At 46.5% G+C, this 21,239-nt stretch overlaps 1 protein-coding gene and 1 long non-coding RNA gene across 6 annotated transcripts in view; one reads left to right on the top strand and one right to left on the bottom strand.

The window, feature by feature from the left end:
* Positions 1-20,373, top strand: part of LOC118940172 (breast cancer anti-estrogen resistance protein 3 homolog) — a 41,652-nt gene extending 21,279 nt beyond the window's left edge. For 4 of the 5 annotated variants that reach the window (XM_036948462.1, XM_036948465.1, XM_036948466.1 and 1 more), the window contains 15 exons: positions 4,463-4,502; positions 6,314-6,430; positions 6,986-7,129; positions 7,798-7,978; positions 9,299-9,437; positions 9,587-9,672; positions 9,781-9,903; positions 10,347-10,500; positions 12,578-12,752; positions 15,620-15,781; positions 15,974-16,089; positions 16,294-16,465; positions 16,911-17,031; positions 17,445-17,627; positions 18,095-20,373. In XM_036948462.1, the coding sequence (XP_036804357.1) occupies positions 4,463-4,502; positions 6,314-6,430; positions 6,986-7,129; positions 7,798-7,978; positions 9,299-9,437; positions 9,587-9,672; positions 9,781-9,903; positions 10,347-10,500; positions 12,578-12,752; positions 15,620-15,781; positions 15,974-16,089; positions 16,294-16,465; positions 16,911-17,031; positions 17,445-17,627; positions 18,095-18,276 (2,095 nt within the window). In that variant the 3' untranslated portion in view covers positions 18,277-20,373. The remainder of the gene's footprint in view (positions 1-4,462; positions 4,503-6,313; positions 6,431-6,985; positions 7,130-7,797; positions 7,979-9,298; positions 9,438-9,586; positions 9,673-9,780; positions 9,904-10,346; positions 10,501-12,577; positions 12,753-15,619; positions 15,782-15,973; positions 16,090-16,293; positions 16,466-16,910; positions 17,032-17,444; positions 17,628-18,094) is intronic. The other variant, XM_036948463.1, reaches the window with a different exon arrangement.
* On the bottom strand, positions 19,209-20,781 carry LOC118940173. The gene is made up of 3 exons (XR_005036720.1): positions 19,434-20,781; positions 19,317-19,386; positions 19,209-19,269 (listed from the first exon to the last, which is right to left on the bottom strand). It is a non-coding gene; the product is annotated as an uncharacterized LOC118940173 (long non-coding RNA).
* Positions 20,782-21,239: the final 458 nt, after the last annotated feature.

Genomic DNA, 21,239 nt, shown 5'->3' with positions numbered 1-21,239 from the left:
TGGCCGTGATTGGGAGTACCCATAGGGCAGCGCACAATTGGCCCAGCGCCACCCGGGTTTGACCGGGGTAGGCCGTCATTGTAAATAAGAATTTGTTCTTGTTTACTGACTTGCCTCAGCTGGTCCGAACATTATTGACTTGCTTCCTGCTTTGAAGTTCTGATTTTCTCCTCCAAAACCGCCACCTATAACGGCACCGCCTCGCAGATATCAAATCAACAAGTCAACAAGCTGTGACAGATCTTATCACACATTAATCCTGTTTGATTGATGATGTATAATGGAACGTAGCGGGCGTGGCGGGTGGGAGGGAGCAGGTTGAGAGAAGGGTGCAATTGCAGCCTGCAATTTGGGGCGTTCCTGCATGTGGGCGTTCCTGCATGTGGACGTTTCTGCATGTGGGCGTCCAGCGCGTGGGCGTTCCTGCATGTGGGCGTTCCTGCGTGTGGGCGTTCCTGCACGTGGGCGTTCCTGCACGTGGGCGTTCCAGCGTGTGGGCGTTCTTGCGTGTGGGCGTTCCTGCGTGTGGGCGTTCCTGCGTGTGGGCATTCCTGCGTGTGGGCATTTCTGCACGTGGGCATTCCTGCACGTGGTCGTTCCTGCACGTGGGCGTTTCTGCATGTGGCCGTTCCTGCATGCGGGCGTTCCTACATGGCCAGGAATCCCTCTTTATACTTCTATTGGTCTGTTCTTAAACCAGGACAGGCGGGAGGCGGGGCTCTCCAGTACAGTAGGTGGAGTTGGATGCCAGCTGCCGATAAACCCCACAGAAGAAGGGGCGGGGTGACAACGGTAGCTAGCTAGCATGTCCTTTGTTCCAGCCTGTCTGGCACTGTTTTCCAACAGTTCTGTCAACGACGATGAGGGGAGGTGTTTGGCAGGGGGGAGCGAAGAACGCAGTGTGCTAGCTTTACCAGCTAGTCCAGTACACAGTACACACAATGTCACAGTACACACAATGTCACAGTACACACAATGTCACAGTACACACAATGCAGTTAGCTAGCTAGTTAGTTAGCTAGCACATGGTGTTGCCCTAGCCTCCTGCCTGCTGTGGTAGCGTGGGGCGCTGCCACTCTTTTCCCTCAGTTCTGTTCATGACAATGAGGGGAGGTGTTTGGCAGGTGGGAGCGAAGGATACTCTCTACCTGTGTCACTCCCGCTAGCTAGCAAATAGGACTCCGGGAGAGAGTGGGGGGGGGGGGGGGGGGGGGGTGAATATGGAGGGAGGGGGGGGGTGAAGATGGAGGGAGGGGGGGGTGAAGATGGAGGGGGGGTGAAGAAACTCATATAATAATTTTATTTCCCTTTGGAAGAGTCCCAAGCATGAAGATATCCTGCTCTAAGGGGGGTTGGGGGGCGGTCATGCAGGAACCAATGGGATGCTTGAGGGGGGGGGGGGGGCGGTCATACAGGAACCAATGGGATCCTCGAGGGGGCGTGTTCCTGAAGAAACAAATGGGATGCTTGAGATGGGGTCCTGCAGATGCAGTAATGCCCACATGCAGGAACACCCCGAATGGTGGGCTGCAGTTGCACCCTTCAGCTTGGCGAGGGGAAGTTTGGCAGTGTGTGTTACAAGACAAGCCGACCTCTGACTCTCTGCCAGGAACAGAAGAGAGGGAACAATAGACGGGTCTACCTGCTGTTTAACGGGGTTGGGGAAGACTGGGCCTGTTATAGTGTGTAGAACAGACAGAGAGGCCTGTTGTTGTTTAGGAACGTCATATCAGAGGTTGCTGTTGTTGTTTAGGAACGTCATATCAGAGGTTGCTGTTGTTGTTTAGGAACATCATATCAGAGAGGTCTGTTGTTGTTTAGGAACATCATATCAGAGGTTGCTGTTGTTGTTATGGAACATCATATCAGAGAGGTCTGTTGTTGTTTAGGAACATCAGAGAGGCCTGTTGTTGTTTAGGAACATCACATCAGAGAGGTCTGTTGTTGTTATGGAACATCAGAGAGGCCTGTTGTTGTTTAGGAACATCATATCAGAGAGGTCTGTTGTTGTTATGGAACATCATATCAGAGAGGTCTGTTGTTGTTTAGGAACATCAGAGAGGCCTGTTGTTGTTTAGGAACATCACATCAGAGAGGCCTGTTGTTGTTATGGAACATCAGAGAGGCCTGTTGTTGTTTAGGAACATCATATTAGAGGTTGCTGTTGTTGTTTAGGAACATCAGAGAGGCCTGTTGTTGTTTAGGAACATCATATCAGAGAATGCTGTTGTTGTTATGGAACATCAGAGAGGCCTGTTGTTGTTTAGGAACATCATATCAGAGAGGCCTGTTGTTGTTATGGAACATCAGAGAGGCCTGTTGTTGTTTAGGAACATCACATCAGAGAGGTCTGTTGTTGTTATGGAACATCAGAGAGGCCTGTTGTTGTTTAGGAACATCATATCAGAGAGGCCTGTTGTTGTTTAGGAACATCATATCAGAGAGGCCTGTTGTTGTTTAGGAACATCATATCAGAGAGGCCTGTTGTTGTTATGGAACATCAGAGAGGCCTGTTGTTGTTTAGGAACATCAGAGAGGCCTGTTGTTGTTATGGAACATCATATCAGAGAGGTCTGTTGTTGTTATGGAACATCATATCAGAGAATGCTGTTGTTGTTATGGAACATCATATCAGAGAATGCTGTTGTTGTTATGGAACATCAGAGAGGCCTGTTGTTGTTTAGGAACATCATATCAGAGAGGCCTGTTGTTGTTATGGAACATCATATCAGAGAGGCCTGTTGTTGTTTAGGAACGTCATATCAGAGAGGCCTGTTGTTGTTATGGAACATCATATCAGAGAGGCCTGTTGTTGTTTAGGAACGTCAGAGAGGCCTGTTGTTGTTTAGGAACATCATATCAGAGAGGCCTGTTGTTGTTTAGGAACATCATATCAGAGAGGCCTGTTGTTGTTTAGGAACGTCAGAGAGGCCTGTTGTTGTTTAGGAACATCATATCAGAGAGGCCTGTTGTTGTTTAGGAACATCATATCAGAGAGGCCTGTTGTTGTTATGGAACATCATATCAGAGGTTGCTGTTGTTGTTTAGGAACATCATATCAGAGAGGCCTGTTGTTGTTTAGGAACATCATATCAGAGGTTGCTGTTGTTGTTATGGAACATCATATCAGAGAGGTCTGTTGTTGTTTAGGAACATCATATCAGAGAGGCCTGTTGTTGTTTAGGAACATCATATCAGAGGTTGCTGTTGTTGTTTAGGAACATCATATCAGAGAGGCCTGTTGTTGTTTAGGAACATCATATCAGAGGTTGCTGTTGTTGTTTAGGAACATCATATCAGAGAGGCCTGTTGTTGTTATGGAACATCATATCAGAGAGGCCTGTTGTTGTTTAGGAACATCACATCAGAGGTTGCTGTTGTTGTTTAGGAACATCATATCAGAGAGGCCTGTTGTTGTTTAGGAACATCATATCAGAGGTTGCTGTTGTTGTTTAGGAACATCATATCAGAGGTTGCTGTTGTTGTTTAGGAACATCATATCAGAGAGGCCTGTTGTTGTTTAGGAACATCATATCAGAGGTTGCTGTTGTTGTTTAGGAACATCATATCAGAGGTTGCTGTTGTTGTTATGGAACATCATATCAGAGGTTGCTGTTGTTGTTATGGAACATCATATCAGAGAGGCCTGTTGTTGTTTAGGAACATCATATCAGAGAGGCCTGTTGTTGTTATGGAACATCATATCAGAGAGGCCTGTTGTTGTTATGGAACATCATATCAGAGGTTGCTGTTGTTGTTATGGAACATCAGAGAGGCCTGTTGTTGTTTAGGAACATCATATCAGAGGTTGCTGTTGTTGTTTAGGAACATCATATCAGAGAATGCTGTTGTTGTTATGGAACATCAGAGAGGCCTGTTGTTGTTATGGAACATCATATCAGAGAGGCCTGTTGTTGTTTAGGAACGTCAGAGAGGCCTGTTGTTGTTTAGGAACATCATATCAGAGGTTGCTGTTGTTGTTATGGAACATCATATCAGAGAGGCCTGTTGTTGTTATGGAACATCATATCAGAGAGGCCTGTTGTTGTTTAGGAACGTCAGAGAGGCCTGTTGTTGTTTAGGAACATCATATCAGAGAGGCCTGTTGTTGTTTAGGAACATCAGAGAGGCCTGTTGTTGTTATGGAACATCAGAGAGGCCTGTTGTTGTTTAGGAACATCATATCAGAGGTTGCTGTTGTTGTTTAGGAACATCATATCAGAGAATGCTGTTGTTGTTATGGAACATCAGAGAGGCCTGTTGTTGTTTAGGAACATCACATCAGAGGATGCCTGTTGTTGTTATGCAGCTAGTTGGGCTCAAAGTATTTACCTTTAAAATAGGCTTTAACAAAAGTCAAACACAGTCTTTAGTAAAGAGAAGGAGAGAGAGAGACAGACAGAGGAGTATGAGAGAGACAGAGAAAGTCCACGTTAGTAAATGTGTTATTTCTGTCTTTCAGTAAGAGGAGGAGTGTCACTGCATACCTGAGTCAGCTGAAGGTGAGCTCTCACACACACACACACACACACGCACACACACACACACAGGGCCGGCTCCAGGCAGCAACATAAGCGGTCGTTCAGGGCCCCAGACTCAATTAGCCATGTCAGCTAACAATAAGTTATCCCCTAGCCAGTTATCTTGTAGTAATCATGGCCGAATACCGACCGGGCACATGGCCGAATACCGACCGGGCTCATGGCTGAATACCGACCGGGCTCATGGCTGAATACCGACAGGGCACATGGCTGAATACCGACCGGGCTCATGGCTGAATACCGACCGGGCTCATGGCTGAATACCGACCGGGCACATGGCTGAATACCGACCGGGCTCATGGTTGAATACCGACCGGGCTCATGGCTGAATACCGACAGGGCACATGGCTGAATACCGACCGGGCTCATGGCTGAATACCGACCGGGCTCATGGCTGAATACCGACCGGGCTCATGGCTGAATACCGACCGGGCACATGGCTGAATACCGACCGGGCTCATGGCTGAATACCGACCGGGCTCATGGCTGAATACCGACCGGGCACATGGCTGAATACCGACCGGGCACATGGCCGAATACCGACCGGGCACATGGCTGAATACCGACCGGGCTCATGGCCTAATACCGACCGGGCACATGGCTGAATACCGACCGGGCTCATGGCTGAATACCGACCGGGCACATGGCTGAATACCGACCGGGCACATGGCTGAATACCGACCGGGCACATGGCCGAATACCGACCGGGCACATGGCTGAATACCGACCGGGCTCATGGCTGAATACCGACCGGGCTCATGGCCGAATACCGACCGGGCTCATGACCGGGGCCCTGACCTCCATGGGGAAACCGTTGATTTAGTTATTGATGAGTCGAACTGCATAAAATCTGTTATAAAATTGCTAAACGTTCTCTCCGCTCCATGGCAAAATATGTCAAACTAAAGAAAACTTGCTTTAAAAACTACAACATTTTAGAATTGCAGGACATTAACTTTGAAACATTTTGCTCTCCAATGTCAAGAAGGCGGGGGCACAAACAAATCTGGCTCAGGGCCCCCAAAAGGCCAGGGCCCGCAAAAGGCCAGGGCCCCCAAAAGGCTAGGGCCCCCAAAAGGCTAGGGCCCGCAAAAGGCTAGGGCCCCCAAAAGGCTAGGGCCCCCAAAAGGCTAGGGCCCGCAAAAGGCTAGGGCCCGCAAAAGGCCAGGGCCCGCAAAAGGCTAGGGCCCCCTAAAGGCTAGGGCCAGCCCTGCACAGACACACATGCTGAAACAACACTCACCAAAACATTCAGGCCTGTGGGTGTTTTTCCTGTGAAGTTTCAGTCAGCCCAATGTGTTTCCTGTGAAGTTTCAGTCAGCCCAATGTTTTTCCTGTGAAGTTTCAGTCAGCCCAATGTTTTTCCTGTGAAGTTTCAGTTAGCCCAATGTTTTTCCTGTGAAGTTTCAGTCAGCCCAATGTTTTTCCTGTGAAGTTTCAGTCAGCCCAATGTTTTTCCTGTGAAGTTTCAGTCAGCCCAATGTTTTTCCTGTGAAGTTTCAGTCAGCCCAATGTTTTTCCTGTGAAGTTTCAGTTAGCCCAATGTTTTTCCTGTGAAGTTTCAGTTAGCCCAATGTTTATCACACCATTTCTTTAACGTTGCGATAAGGTTAGTTCAAGGTTATTCTTGTTGTGTAGGTGTGTGTGGGGGTTGCATGTCAGTTTAAGGTTGTTGTAACGTTGTTGTGATGTTGTGCATGTGTTTGGAGGTAGCAGGGATATGTATTTTAGTCTGTTTGTTGTTGTTGTAACGTTGTTGTAATGTTGTATAGGTGTTTGGAGGTAGCAGGGAGATGGACTCTCTGAAGAAGGAGTTGGAGGAGGAACTGAAGCTATCTACTAATGACCTGAGGAGTCACGCCTGGTACCATGGACCCATAGGCAGAGAGGTACACACACACACCTGGTACCATGGACCCATAACCAGAGAGGTACACACACACACACCTGGTACCATGGACCCATAACCAGAGAGGTACACACACACACACACCTGGTACCATGGACCCATAACCAGAGAGGTACACACACACACCTGGTACCATGGACCAATAGGCAGAGAGGTACACATACACACCTGGTACCATGGACCAATAGGCAGAGAGGTACACATACACACCTGGTACCATGGACCCATAACCAGAGAGGTACACACACACCTGGTACCATGGACCAATAGGCAGAGAGGTGTACACACACACACACACACACACACCTGGTACCATCGACCTATACACAGAGAGGTACACACACACACACCTGGTACCATGGACCCATAGGCAGAGAGGTACACACACACACACACACACACACACACACACACACACACACACACACACACACACCTGGTACCATCGACCTATACACAGAGAGGTACACACACCTGGTACCATGGACCTATAGATAGAGAGGTATACACTCAATCTCTCTCTCTCTCTCTCTAGGGGGCAGAGGCTCTGCTGGAGAGAGATGGTGACTTCCTGGTTCGTGACACAGCCTCCTCCCCCGGTGACTATGTCTTGAGTTGCTATTGGAAGGACGAGCCCATGCACTTCAAGATCATTAAGGTGGTCCTTCGGCCCAAGAAGGTGTGTGTTTGTGTGTGTGCTATTCTGTTTCTGTTTGAAGGGGACTGGTTTGACGTGGGTCCTCCAGGGGGGGACTGGTTTGACGTGGGTCCTCCAGGGGGGGACTGGTTTGACGTGGGTCCTCCAGGGGGGGACTGGTTTGACGTGGGTCCTCCAGGGGGGGACTGGTTTGACGTGTGTCCGTGTGTGTGTTATAATGATGTGTGTCCTCCAGGGGGGGACTGGTTTGACGTTGGTCTGTGTGTGTGTTATAATGATGTGTGTCCTCCAGGGTTACTCCCGTGAGCTGTTCCAGTTTGAAGGGGACTGGTTTGACGTGGGTCTGTGTGTGTGTTATAACGATGTGTGTCCTCCAGGGTTACTCCCGTGAGCTGTTCCAGTTTGAAGGGGACTGGTTTGACGTGGGTCTGTGTGTGTGTTATAACGATGTGTGTCCTCCAGGGTTACTCCCGTGAGCTGTTCCAGTTTGAAGGGGACTGGTTTGACGTGGGTCTGTGTGTGTGTTATAATGATGTGTGTCCTCCAGGGGGGGACTGGTTTGACGTGGGTCTGTGTGTGTGTTATAATGATGTGTGTCCTCCAGGGTTACTCCCGTGAGCTGTTTCAGTTTGAAGGGGACTGGTTTGACGTGGGTCTGTGTGTGTGTTATAACGATGTGTGTCCTCCAGGGTTACTCCCGTGAGCTGTTCCAGTTTGAAGGGGATCGTTTCGACAACATTCCCGCCCTTGTGCGTTTCCACGTGGGTGGACGTCATCCTGTCTCCCAGGCCTCTGGCGCCATAGTCTATCACCCAATCACACGCTCCCTGCCTATACGTGTCATCAGTGAGCGCCAGGCAGAGCGGACCGGTAAGGACCCACAGACGGCGTGGATAGAACACACTGTCACAGTGGATAGAACACACTGTCACAGTGGATAGAACACACTGTCACAGTGGATAGAACACACTGTCACAGTGGATAGAACACACTGTCACAGTGGATAGAACACACTGTCACAGTGGATAGAACACACTGTCACAGTTTGGGTTTAAATATGTGTTTTATTCCGTCGAGGTGCAGGAAAAGTAGAGGAGTTTGCCGGTCAGAAAGGCAGTGGGTTGTGTTCCAATCTACACTACATGTCTGCTGGGGTCCAGCCACGAACCACTGGACCACACTCTGTCACTCTGTCACTGTCACTCTGTCACTCTGTTAGTCTGTCACTCTGTCACTCTGTTAGTCTGTCACTCTGTCACTCTGTTAGTCTGTTAGTCTGTCACTCTGTCACTCTGTTAGTCTGTCACTCTGTCACTCTGTCACTTTGTTAGTCTGTTAGTCTGTCACTCTGTCTGTCACTCTGTCACTCTGTCAATCACTCTGTCACTCTGTTAGTCTGTCACTCTGTCACTCTGTCTGTCACTCTGTCTGTCAGTCTGTCACTCTGTCACTCTGTCTGTCACTCTGTCTGTCAGTCTGTCACTCTGTCACTCTGTCTGTCACTCTGTCTGTCACTCTGTCTGTCAGTCTGTCTGTCACTCTGTCTGTCACTCTGTCACTCTGTCACTCTGTTAGTCTGTCACTCTGTTAGTCTGTCACTCTGTCAATCTGTCACTCTGTCTGTCACTCTGTCTGTCACTCTGTCAGTCTGTCAGTCTGTCTGTCACTCTGTCTGTCTCTCTGTCTGTCAGTCTGTCAGTCTGTCACTCTGTCACTCTGTCTGTCACTCTGTCTGTCAGTCTGTCAGTCTGTCACTCTGTCACTCTGTCTGTCACTCTGTCTGTCACTCTGTCTGTCACTCTGTCAGTCTGTCACTCTGTCTGTCACTCTGTCAGTCTGTCAGTCAGTCTGTTAGTATGTCACTCTGTCAGTCTGTCACTCTGTCACTCTGTGTCTGTCAGTCTGTCAGTCTATCAGTCTGTGTCTGTCAGTCAGTCTGTCTGTCAGTCTGTGTCTGTCAGTCAGTCTGTCTGTCAGTCTGTGTCTCAGTCTGTGTCTCAGTCTGTGTCTGTCAGTCTGTTAGTCTATCATTCTGTGTCTCAGTCTGTGTCTGTCAGTCTGTCAAAAACATTGGTAATTAATGAATGAACTGCGTCAGAACCACACATGGTGTGGAGGTACATGATTAAGTGTTGTGTTCCGGAGGATCACCAACTCAGGTGTTAGATGTTATTTTCTTCCCTTCTCTAGAAAGCAACAGATCCAGCAATAGATCCAGCAACTGCGCCCTCGACAGGGTGGGGGTGGAATCACAGCCAGACCGCAACAAGAGACTCAGCTTCAACTCATCACACATGGACACACTACACGTCACTAACACACTGCTCAGGTGGCTTTACACACACACACACACACACACACACACACACACACACACACACACACACACACACACACACACACATAGATACTGTTTTGTGTTGTGTTTGGTATAGTTAATGTTTGTGTGTGTGTGTGTTTATTGTTTGTGTATCTCAGGAGTGGGAGTCAGCCAGCCAACCTGGAGAATCTGGGCAGAAGACCCTCGATCCAATCAGCACAGTCTGAAAGCAACCTACGCACAGGTAACACACACACACTCGTATATTCCCACCTCTGCTCAGGTAACACACACACACTCGTACATTCCCACCTCTGCTCAGGTAACAAACACCTCTCTCCTCTACCTCCAGGTGCGCCTCACAGCGGTGAATCAGAGGCCGTAGGCCCCGCTCCCATTTCCCCAGTGTTCCGAACGGGTAGCGAACCCCTGATCAGCCCCTCTGCCCTCAGACACACACGGCCCTCACACCCAGGTAACACACCCACACACACACGGCCCTCACACCCAGGTAACACACCCACACACACACACACGGCCCTCACACCCAGGTAACACACACACACACACACACACAGCCCTCACACCCAGGTAACACACACACACACACACACACACAGCCCTCACACCCAGGTAACACACCCACACACACACACACGACCCTCACACCCAGGTAACACACCACACACACACGGCCCTCACACCCAGGTAACACACCCACACACACACACACGACCCTCACACCCAGGTAACACACCACACACACACGTCCCTCACACTCAGGTAACACACACACACACACACACACACACACACACACACACACACACACACACACACACACACACACACACACACACACACGGCCCTCACACCCAGGTAACACACCCATTCTGTAACCCCTCCTGTGGTCCCCAGGTGGAGGTGTGACGCTGCGAGGTTCTGACGGACAGCTGCACCCCCGAGCCCCGCCCAAACCCTTCAGAGTGTCCACCTTCTTCCCCGGGACTCCTCCCAACCGTCACCGTGACGACCCCTACGACGAGCTGGTCATCCAGGTGCCTGAATCAAAGTAAGAAGAAACCATTTGGGTCTTACAGTGTCTCCTAAACTAGGGGTCGTTTCCCAAACTAGGGGTTGTTTCCCAAATTAGGGGTCGTCGCCCAAACTAGGGGTCGTCGCCCAAACTAGGGGTTGTCGTCTCCCAAACTAGGGGTCGTCGTCTCCCAAACTAGGGGTCGTCGTCTCCCAAACTGGGGGTCGTCTCCCAAACTAGGGGTCGTCTCCCAAACTGGAGGTCGTTTCCCAAACTAGGGGTCGTTTCCCAAACTAGGGGTCGTTTCCCAAACTAGGGTTCGTCTCCCAAACTAGGGGTCGTTTCCCAAACTAGGGGTCGTTTCCCAAACTAGGGGTCGTTTCCCAAACTAGGGGTCGTTTCCCAAACTAGGGGTCGCTTCCCAAACCAGGGGTTGTTTCCCAAACTAGGGGTCGTTTCCCAAACTAGGGGTCGTTTCCCAAACTAGGGGTCGCTTCCCAAACCAGGGGTTGTTTCCCAAACTAGGGGTCGTTTCCCAAACTAGGGGTTGCGACTGATGAAACTCTCAAATAAAATGTTTAAAAAAAAACAAGCTTTGTTCATAGAACCGGGGTTGCATCAGTAACCTCTAGATGGCAGCAGGGTAGCCGAGGTGGCAGGGTGGCTAGTGGTTAGAGTGTTGGACTAGTAACCGAAAGGTTGCAAGTTCGAATCCCCGAGCTGACAAGGTACAAATCTGTCGTTCTGCCCCTGAACAGGCATAGGCCGTCATTGAAAATAAGAATTTGTTCTTAACTGAAATAAAGGTAAAATAAAGGTAAAACAATGTGGGTGTAATGAACAGTTAGTGGATTCGGCTATTTCAGCCACACCTGTTGCTGACAATCACACAGCCATGGACATTGGCAGTAGAATGGTCTTACTGAAGAGCTCAGTGACTTTCAACGTGGCACTATCATACGATGCCACCTTTCCAACAAGTCAGTTTGTCAAATTTCTGCCCTGGTCAATTGTAAGTGCTGTTATTGTGAAGGAGCAACAACGGCTCAGCCTTGATGTGGTAGACCGCTGAGTGTTGAAACGCGTAGAGTGTAAAAAAAATTGTCAGTCCTCGGTTGCAAGACTCACTATCGAGTTCCAAAAGGTCTCTGGAAGCAACTGTTCGTCGGGAGCTTCATGAAATGGGTTTCAATGGCCGAGCAGCCGCACACAAGCCTAAGATCACCATAAGCAATGCCAAGCGTCGGCTGGAGTGGTGTAAACCTCGCCATTGGAGTCTGGAGCATTGGAAACGCGTTCTCTGGAGGGATGAATCACGCTTCACCATCTGGTAGTCCGATGGACTAATCTAGGTTTGGCGGATGCCATGAGAACTCTACCTGCCCCCATGTATTGTGCCAACTGTAAAGTTTGGTGGAGGAGTAGGAATAATGGTCTGGGGCAGTTTTTCATGGTTCGGGCTAGGCCCCTTAGTTCCAGTGAAGGAAAATCTTAACGCGACAGCATACAATGAAATTCTAGACAATTCTGTGCTTCCAACTCTGTGGCAACAGTTTGGGGAAGGCCCTTTCTTGTTTCAGCATGAAGATGCCCCCGTGCACAAAGCGAGGTCCATACAGAACTGGTTTGTCGAGTTCGCTGTGGAATAACTTGACTGGACGACACAGAGCCCTGAGCTCAACCCCATCGAACACCTTTGGGAGGAATTGGAATGCTGACTGTGAGCCAGGCCTAATCGCCCAACCTCACTACTTCTCGTGGCTGAATGGAAGCAAATCCCCACAGCAATGTTCCAACATCTAGTGGAAAGCCTTCCCAGAAGAGTGGAGGCTGTTATAGCAGCAATGTTCCAACATCTAGTGGAAAGCCTTCCCAGAAGAGTGGAGGCTGTTATGGCAGCAATGTTCCAACATCTAGTGGAAAGCCTTCCCAGAAGAGTGGAGGCTGTTATAGCAGCAAAGGGGGGAAGAACTCCATATTAATGTCCATGGTTTGGGAATGAGATACTCGACGAGCAGGTGTCCACATACTTTTGGTTATGTAGTGTGTATATATATATATATATATATATATATATATATGTATATATATATGTTATTGTGCTTCCTGTCAGAAAGCGGGGCCACGTGGACAGGCTGCGTGCGGAGGAGAAGTGGCAGAGCAGAGCCCGTCTCACTGAGACATCCTTCAGCTTCCTGGAGGCACAGGAAAGCGGGGAGTTGCCTCGGTTACCAATTGACGGACAGGTCCAGGAGGAAGAGGAGGATTCACACTTTCAGAGGCCGCAGGTTTGTTGTTGTTGGGTGTTGTTTATTTAATTTGATTTACAATGAACGGCATTGTGATGTAGGGGATTCTATTAGATGTTTATTGGACAGCATTGTGATGTAGGGCATTCTATTAGATGTTTATTGGACAGCATTGTGATGTAGGTGATTCTATTAGATGTTTATTGGACAGCATTGTGATGTAGGGGATTCTATTAGATGTTTATTGGACAGCATTGTGATGTAGGGGATTCTATTAGATGTTTATTGGAAAACATTGTGATGTAGGTGATTCTATTAGATGTTTATTGGACAGCATTGTGATGTAGGGGATTCTATTAGATGTTTATTGGAAAACATTGTGATGTAGGTGATTCTATTAGATGTTTATTGGACAGCATTGTGATGTAGGGGATTCTATTAGATGTTTATTGGACAGCATTGTGATGTAGGGGATTCTATTAGATGTTTATTGGAAAACATTGTGATGTAGGTGATTCTATTAGATGTTTATTGGACAGCATTGTGATGTAGGGGATTCTATTAGATGTTTATTGGAAAACATTGTGATGTAGGTGATTCTATTAGATGTTTATTGGACAGCATTGTGATGTAGGGGATTCTATTAGATGTTTATTGGAAAACATTGTGATGTAGGTGATTCTATTAGATGTTTATTGGACCACATTGTGATGTAGGTGATTCTATTAGATGTTTATTGGACAGCATTGTGATGTAGGTGACTCTTTTAGATGTTTATTGGAAAACATTGTGATGCAGGTGATTCTATTAGATGTTTATTGGACAGCATTGTGATGTAGGTGATTCTATTAGATGTTTATTGGAAAACATTGTGATGTAGGTGATTCTATTAGATGTTTATTGGACAGCATTGTGATGTAGGTGATTCTATTAGATGTTTATTGGAAAACATTGTGATGTAGGTGATTCTATTAGATGTTTATTGGACAACATTGTGATGTAGATGATTCTATTAGATGTTTATTGGACAACATTGTGATGTAGGTGATTCTATTAGATGTTTATTGGAAAACATTGTGATGCAGGTGATTCTATTAGATGTTTATTGGACAACATTGTGATGTAGGTGATTCTATTAGATGTTTATTGGACAGCATTGTGATGTAGGGGATTCTATTAGATGTTTATTGGACAGCATTGTGATGTAGGGGATTCTATTAGATGTTTATTGGACAGCATTGTGATGTAGGGGATTCTATTAGATGTTTATTGGACAGCATTGTGATGTAGGGGATTCTATTAGATGTTTATTGGACAGCATTGTGATGTAGGTGATTCTATTAGATGTTTATTGGACAGCATTGTGATGTAGGTGATTCTATTAGATGTTTATTGGACAGCATTGTGATGTAGGGGATTCTATTAGATGTTTATTGGACAGCATTGTGATGTAGGTGATTCTATTAGATGTTTATTGGACAGCATTGTGATGTAGGGGATTCTATTAGATGTTTATTGGACAACATTGTGATGTAGGTGATTCTATTAGATGTTTATTGGACAGCATTGTGATGTAGGTGATTCTATTAGATATTTATTGGACAGCATTGTGATGTAGGTGATTCTATTAGATGTTTATTGGAAAACATTGTGATGTAGGTGATTCTATTAGATGTTTATTGGACAGCATTGTGATGTAGGTGATTTTTTTGTAGCTCAGTTTGACTACATGTTGGTGAATAACAGACTATGAACTCGTAATGTAATGTAACGTAACAGTCTAATGTTGTGTAACGTAACAGTCTAATATAGTGTAATGTAGTGTAATGTAATGTAATGTAATGTAACAGTCTAATGTTGTGTAATGTAGTGTAATGTAATGTAATGTAATGTAACAGTCTAATGTTGTGTAATGTAACGTAACAGTCTAATGTTGTGTAATGTAACGTAACAGTCTAATGTTGTGTAATGTAGTGTAATGTAATGTAATGTAACAGTCTAATGTTGTGTAATGTAGTGTAATGTAGTGTAATGTAACAGTCTAATGTTGTGTAATGTAGTGTAATGTAGTGTAATGTAACAGTCTAATGTTGTGTAATGTAGTGTAATGTAATGTAACAGTCTAATGTTGTGTAATGTAGTGTAATGTAGTGTAGTCTAATGTAATGTAATCCTGCTACAACACAACAACAAAATTAATTTAGGAGTTATACAGAGATGTTACTACCAGGCTGTTACCAGGTAGAGACGTGTTTCAGACTGGACCAGTTTGAGAAGTAGCATGTTATTAACATGTTATCAGAATACTAATAACATGTTACCAGGTAGAGACGTGTTTCAGACTGGACCAGTTTGAGAAGTAGCATGTTATTAGCATGTTATCAGAATGCTAATAACATGTTACCAGGTGGAGACGGTGTCGTGTTTCAGACTGGACCAGTTTGAGAAGTAACATGTTATTAGCATGTTATCAGAATACTAATAACATGATACCAGGTGGAAACGTGTTTCAGACTGGACCAGTTTGAGAAGTAGCATGTTATTAGCATGTTATCAGAATACTAATAACATGTTACCAGGTGGAAACGTGTTTCAGACTGGACCAGTTTGAGAAGTTACATGTTATTAACATGTTATCAGAATACTAATAACATGTTACCAGGTGGAAACGTGTTTCAGACTGGACCAGTTTGAGAAGTAGCATGTTATTAGCATGTTATCAGAATACTAATAACATGTTACCAGGTGGAAACGTGTTTCAGACTGGACCAGTTTGAGAAGTTACATGTTATTAACATGTTATCAGAATACTAATAACATGTTACCAGGTGGAGACGGTGTCGTGTTTCAGACTGGACCAGTTTGAGAAGTAGCATGTTATCAGAATACTAATAACATGTTACCAGGTGGAGACGGTGTCGTGTTTCAGACTGGACCAGTTTGAGTCCCTCCTGCTACCAGAAAATAACAGACCTCTAGACCCCACCGTTCTCATGGTGCTCAAAGAACTGTTCACACGCTCCAACGCCATGACAACCGCTCTGCACATTCTCAGTGTTGACTGCCAGGTAAGACGTAGTTATACACACACACACACACACACACACACACACTCCTATGCACTATAATATCACACACACACACACACACCTATGCACTATAATATCTCACACACACACACACACACACACTATAATATCACACACACACACCTATGCACTATAATATCACACACGCTCTGTCTGTCTCTGTGTGTGTAGGTGGCTCGTATCGTGGGTGTGACAGAGGACCAGAAGAGGATGATGGGAGTTGGCTCAGGTCTGGAGCTGGTCACCCTGTCTCACGGACAACAGCTCAGACAGGACCTGCTGGAGAGGTACACACACGCACGCACGCACGCACGCACGCACACACGCACACACGCACACACACACACACACACGCACACACGCACACACAAACACACACACACACACACACACAAACACACACACACATACACATGCCTCAAATAGGAACATCTGACTCTGTGTGTGTGTGTGTGTGTGTGTGTGTATGTGTGTGTGTGTGTGTGTGTCAGGCACCACCTGCTAGCCCTGGGCGTTGCCATAGATATCCTGGGCTGTACAGGGACGGTAGGTCAGAGGGCCACGGTGCTGCATAAAGTCATCCTATTGGCCCAGGCCCTGAGAGACCACGCCCACAACCTCTACGCATTCTCAGCCGTCATGAAGGCTCTGGAGATGCCTCAGGTAACACACACACACACTGTACGCACACACACACACACAGTACACTCGCACACTGTACGCACACACACACACACACACACAGTACACTCGCACACTGTACGCACACACACACACACACACACAGTACACTCGCACACTGTACGCACACACACACACACAGTACACTCGCACACTGTACGCACACACACCTCAGACACCCTCACACTATGCTGTGTTTTAAAGACCCTAGATATGCGTCAGGTCACTAAAGTGTGTGTGTGTGTGTGTGTAGTGTGTGTACTGTGTGTGTACGTACTGTATGTGTGTGTGTAATGTGTGTGTAATGTGTGTGTATGTGTGTGTGTGTGTAATGTGTGTGTGTAATATGTGTGTAATGTGTGTGTAATGTGTGTGTAAATTGTGTGTACGTACTGTGTGTGTGTGTGTACGTACTGTGTGTGTGTAGGTCGTCCGTCTGGAGAGGACATGGAGGGCACTGAGGAGGAACCACACAGAGAGCGCTGTGATGTTTGAGAAGACCCTCAAACCCTTCATGATCGCTCTGAATGACGGAGATGGTGAGGAAGGTGTGTGTGTGTGTGTGTGTGTGTAATGTATTTGTAATGTGTATGTGTAATGTGTGTGTGTGTAATGTGTGTGTGTGTGTGTAATGTATTTGTAATGTGTGTGTGTGTAGACTCTGTGGTGCAGGGACCCCTGGCTGTGTGTGTAATGTGTGTGTTTGTGTGTGTGTGTGTGTGTGTGTAGACTCTCTGGTGCAGGGTCCTGGTCCTGGCTGTGCGTGTAATGTGTGTGTGTGTGTGTGTGTGTGTGTGTGTAGACTCTGTGGTGCAGGGCCCCCTGGCTGTGTGTGTAATGTGTGTGTAGACTCTGTGGTGCAGGGTCCCCTGGCTGTGTGTGTAATGTGTGTGTGTGTGTGTGTGTGTGTGTGTGTGTAATGTATTTGTAATGTGTGTGTAATGTGTGTGTGTGTGTGTAGACTCTGTGGTGCAGGGTCCCCTGGCTGTGCCCTACCTGGTTCCCCTCCTGAGGCTGATGGAGGGAGAGGAGGGAGAACACACAGAGAGAGGCTGCCAGTTGTTATACAACACCCTGCAGGCGGCACGCAACGCAGCCCTACACGCCCCACAGTACCAGGAGCACGCACACAGCCTGCTCACAGGTAACACACCGCCTGCTCACAGGTAACACACAGCCTGCTCACAGGTAACACACAGCCTGCTCACAGGTAACACACAGCCTGCTCACAGGTAACACACAGCCTGCTCACAGGTAAAACACACAACCTGCTCACAGGTAACGCACTCAGCCTGCTCACAGGTAACACACTCAGCCTGCTCACAGGTAACACACTCAGCCTGCTCACAGGTAACACACTCAGCCTGCTCACAGGTAACACACACAGCCTGTAAAAACACACACATTATGGAACACCCCCCCCCCCCCCCCCCCCCCCCCACACACACACACACACATTATGGAACCCCCCCCGCCCCACACACACACATTATGGAGAAAAAAAAACACACAGGCACACATCCAATTCACCAAATCAAATCACATTAGTCCTGTCTCATAACCATTTTGAGTCACTGATTGGCCGTGGGCCCTGTCACTCTGTCCCGTCAGGTGACTGGGAGCCAATCCCAGAGCTGCTGGAGGGGTTCAGGACAGAGTTTGCCCTGAGGCTGTTCTGGGGTCAGACTGGAGCCGCGGCAGACAAGGAGAAACGCTACGACAAGTTTGACAAGATCCTCACCGTGCTCTCCAACAAACTGGAACCTACCGAGGAGTTCTCACCGGAACTCTGACCCTTTCAACTCTATACTGTGACCTGGGCTGCATTCAGGAGGGCGCAACGTTGCACAACAGTTTGAAATCTGTAACCCGTTTTTACCTGGATCATTATTCAGAAGCTTTTTGTAGCAAAAAAAATAATAATCAAAAAAATAGTTTGTTATTGGAGAAGTTCAGGTGTTTCCTCCCTGTTTCAGTCCGTTTCAGTGTCTAATGAATATGTCCTGGGATGTGTGTCTGGGTGTTTCCTCCCTGTTTCAGTCCGTTTCAGTGCCTAATGAATATGTCCTGGGATGTGTGTCTGGGTGTTTCCTCCCTGTTTCAGTCCGTTTCAGTGTCTAATGAATATGTCCTGGGATGTGTGTCTGGGTGTTTCCTCCCTGTTTCAGTCCGTTTCAGTGCCTAATGAATATGTCCTGGGATGTGTGTCTGGGTGTTTCTGTTGTTCTCACCCACGGAGTTCATACCTAGCAGGTGTGGATGCGTTGGTTTCCCCTCATAAACCTGGCCAAGGTCAGGGTCCCAAATGGCACCCTATTCTCTATGAAGGGCCACCACCAGGGCTCTGGTTGAAAGTAGGGCACGATACAGGGAGTAGGGCTCTAGATGAAAGTAGGGCACGATACAGGGAATAGGGCTCTAGATGAAAGTAGGGCACGATACAGGGAATAGGGCTCTGGTTGAATGTAGGGCACGATACAGGGAATAGGGCTCTGGTTGAAAGTAGGGCACGATACAGGGAATAGAGCTCTGGTTGAAAGTAGGGCACGATACAGGGAATAGGATCCTATTTGGGACATAGACAAGGTGCTTCTACTGGTTGTTGGTTCAGGTGTCAAAATGTTGACCAGCAGTTTACCCGTTAACACGTTCTGTGTTCAGACAACTTTATTCTGTAGAGTTTACCCTGTTAACAACTTTATTCTGTAGAGTTTACCTGTTAACACGTTAACAACTTTATTCTGTAGAGTTTACCCTGTTAACAACTTTATTCTGTAGAGTTTACCCTGTTAACACATTCTGTGTTCAGACAACTTTATTCTGTAGAGTTTACCTGTTAACACGTTAACAACTTTATTCTGTAGAGTTTACCCTGTTAACAACTTTATTCTGTAGAGTTTACCCTGTTAACACATTCTGTGTTCAGACAACTTTATTCTGTAGAGTTTACCTGTTAACACGTTAACAACTTTATTCTGTAGAGTTTACCCTGTTAACACGTTAACAACTTTATTCTGTAGAGTTTACCCTGTTAACATGTTAACACCTTTATTCTGTAGAGTTTACCCTGTTAACATGTTAACAACTTTATTCTGTAGAGTTTACCCTGTTAACACGTTAACAACTTTATTCTGTAGAGTTTACCCTGTTAACATGTTCTGTGTTCAGACAACTTTATTCTGTAGAGTTTACCCTGTTAACACCTTTATTCTGTAGAGTTTACCCTGTTAACAACTTTATTCTGTAGAGTTTACCCTGTTAACACCTTTATTCTGTAGAGTTTACCCTGTTAACAACTTTATTCTGTAGAGTTTACCCTGTTAACAACTTTATTCTGTAGAGTTTACCCTGTTAACAACTTTATTCTGTAGAGTTTACCCTGTTAACATGTTAACAACTTTATTCTGTAGAGTTTACCCTGTTAACAACTTTATTCTGTAGAGTTTACCCTGTTAACACCTTTATTCTGTAGAGTTTACCCTGTTAACAACTTTATTCTGTAGAGTTTACCCTGTTAACACGTTAACAACTTTATTCTGTAGAGTTTACCCTGTTAACAACTTTATTCTGTAGAGTTTACCCTGTTAACACGTTAACAACTTTATTCTGTAGAGTTTACCCTGTTAACAACTTTATTCTGTAGAGTTTACCCTGTTAACAACTTTATTCTGTAGAGTTTACCCTGTTAACAACTTTATTCTGTAGAGTTTACCCTGTTAACAACTTTATTCTGTAGAGTTTACCCTGTTAACAACTTTATTCTGTAGAGTTTACCCTGTTAACACGTTCTGTGTTCAGACAACTTTATTCTCAACCGACCAGGTGTCTGTGAAAGTAGTTTTTTTAAGGGAAAATCACTGGAAAGTTCTGATGATATAAATGATTTAAAACATCACTGTGTCCACTTTGGTCTGTTAATTAAAATAAAAAAATGACAACACTACAAAATGAAACAAAACATCAAATTTGACATAAATCTATTTATTTGTATTTTTTCTCAATCAAAATAGTTCCCAGGGTACTTAGAGGTCAACACATAAGTAGTTTTAAAATGTGATCATATAATAGCATACAGACACTCCATAAAACATTGAAGCAGCGAGTGACGAGTCCAGTTCCATTTAACCAGGGAGATGTGAGGTCAAACTGGACCTGGAGGGCTGACAGACTGCCTCCCCTGTGGGCCTCCTGTTCCCCTGTGGGCCTCCTATTCCCCTATGAGGTCAAACTACACCTGGAGGGCTGACAGACTGCCTCCCCTGTGGGCCTCCTGTTCCCCTGTGGGCCTCCAGTTCCCCCCCCCCCCCCCCCCCCCCCCGTGGGCCTCCCGTTCCCCCGTGGCCTTGGGTCAAAGGTAGGGGACTATATGGGGAATAGGGTGCCATTCTGGTTTAATCTAGTGCACTATATAGAGAATAGGGTGCCATTCTGGTCAAATGTAGTGCACTATGTAGGGAACAGGGGGCCATTCTGGTCAAAGGTAGTGCACTATAAAGGGAATAGGGTGCCATTCTGGTCAAATCTAGTGCACTATGTAGGGAATGGGGTGCCATTCTGGTCAAATCTAGTGCACTATATAGGGAATAGGGTGCCATTCTGGTCTAATCTAGTTCACTATATAGGGAATAGGGTGCCATTCTGGTCAAATGTAGTGCACTATATAGGGAATAGGGTGCCATTTTGGGACATGTAATTGATACATGATTTGGTGTCCCAGGACCGTTAACCAGCTCATTCCTCTGGTTGTCATGGAGAT

Source organism: Oncorhynchus mykiss, chromosome 17 (genome assembly GCF_013265735.2).
Source record: "Oncorhynchus mykiss isolate Arlee chromosome 17, USDA_OmykA_1.1, whole genome shotgun sequence".
Taxonomy (NCBI): domain Eukaryota; kingdom Metazoa; phylum Chordata; class Actinopteri; order Salmoniformes; family Salmonidae; genus Oncorhynchus; species Oncorhynchus mykiss.
The sequence above is the reverse complement of the archived record's forward strand: the minus strand, read 5'-3'. Positions and strand labels throughout refer to the sequence as shown.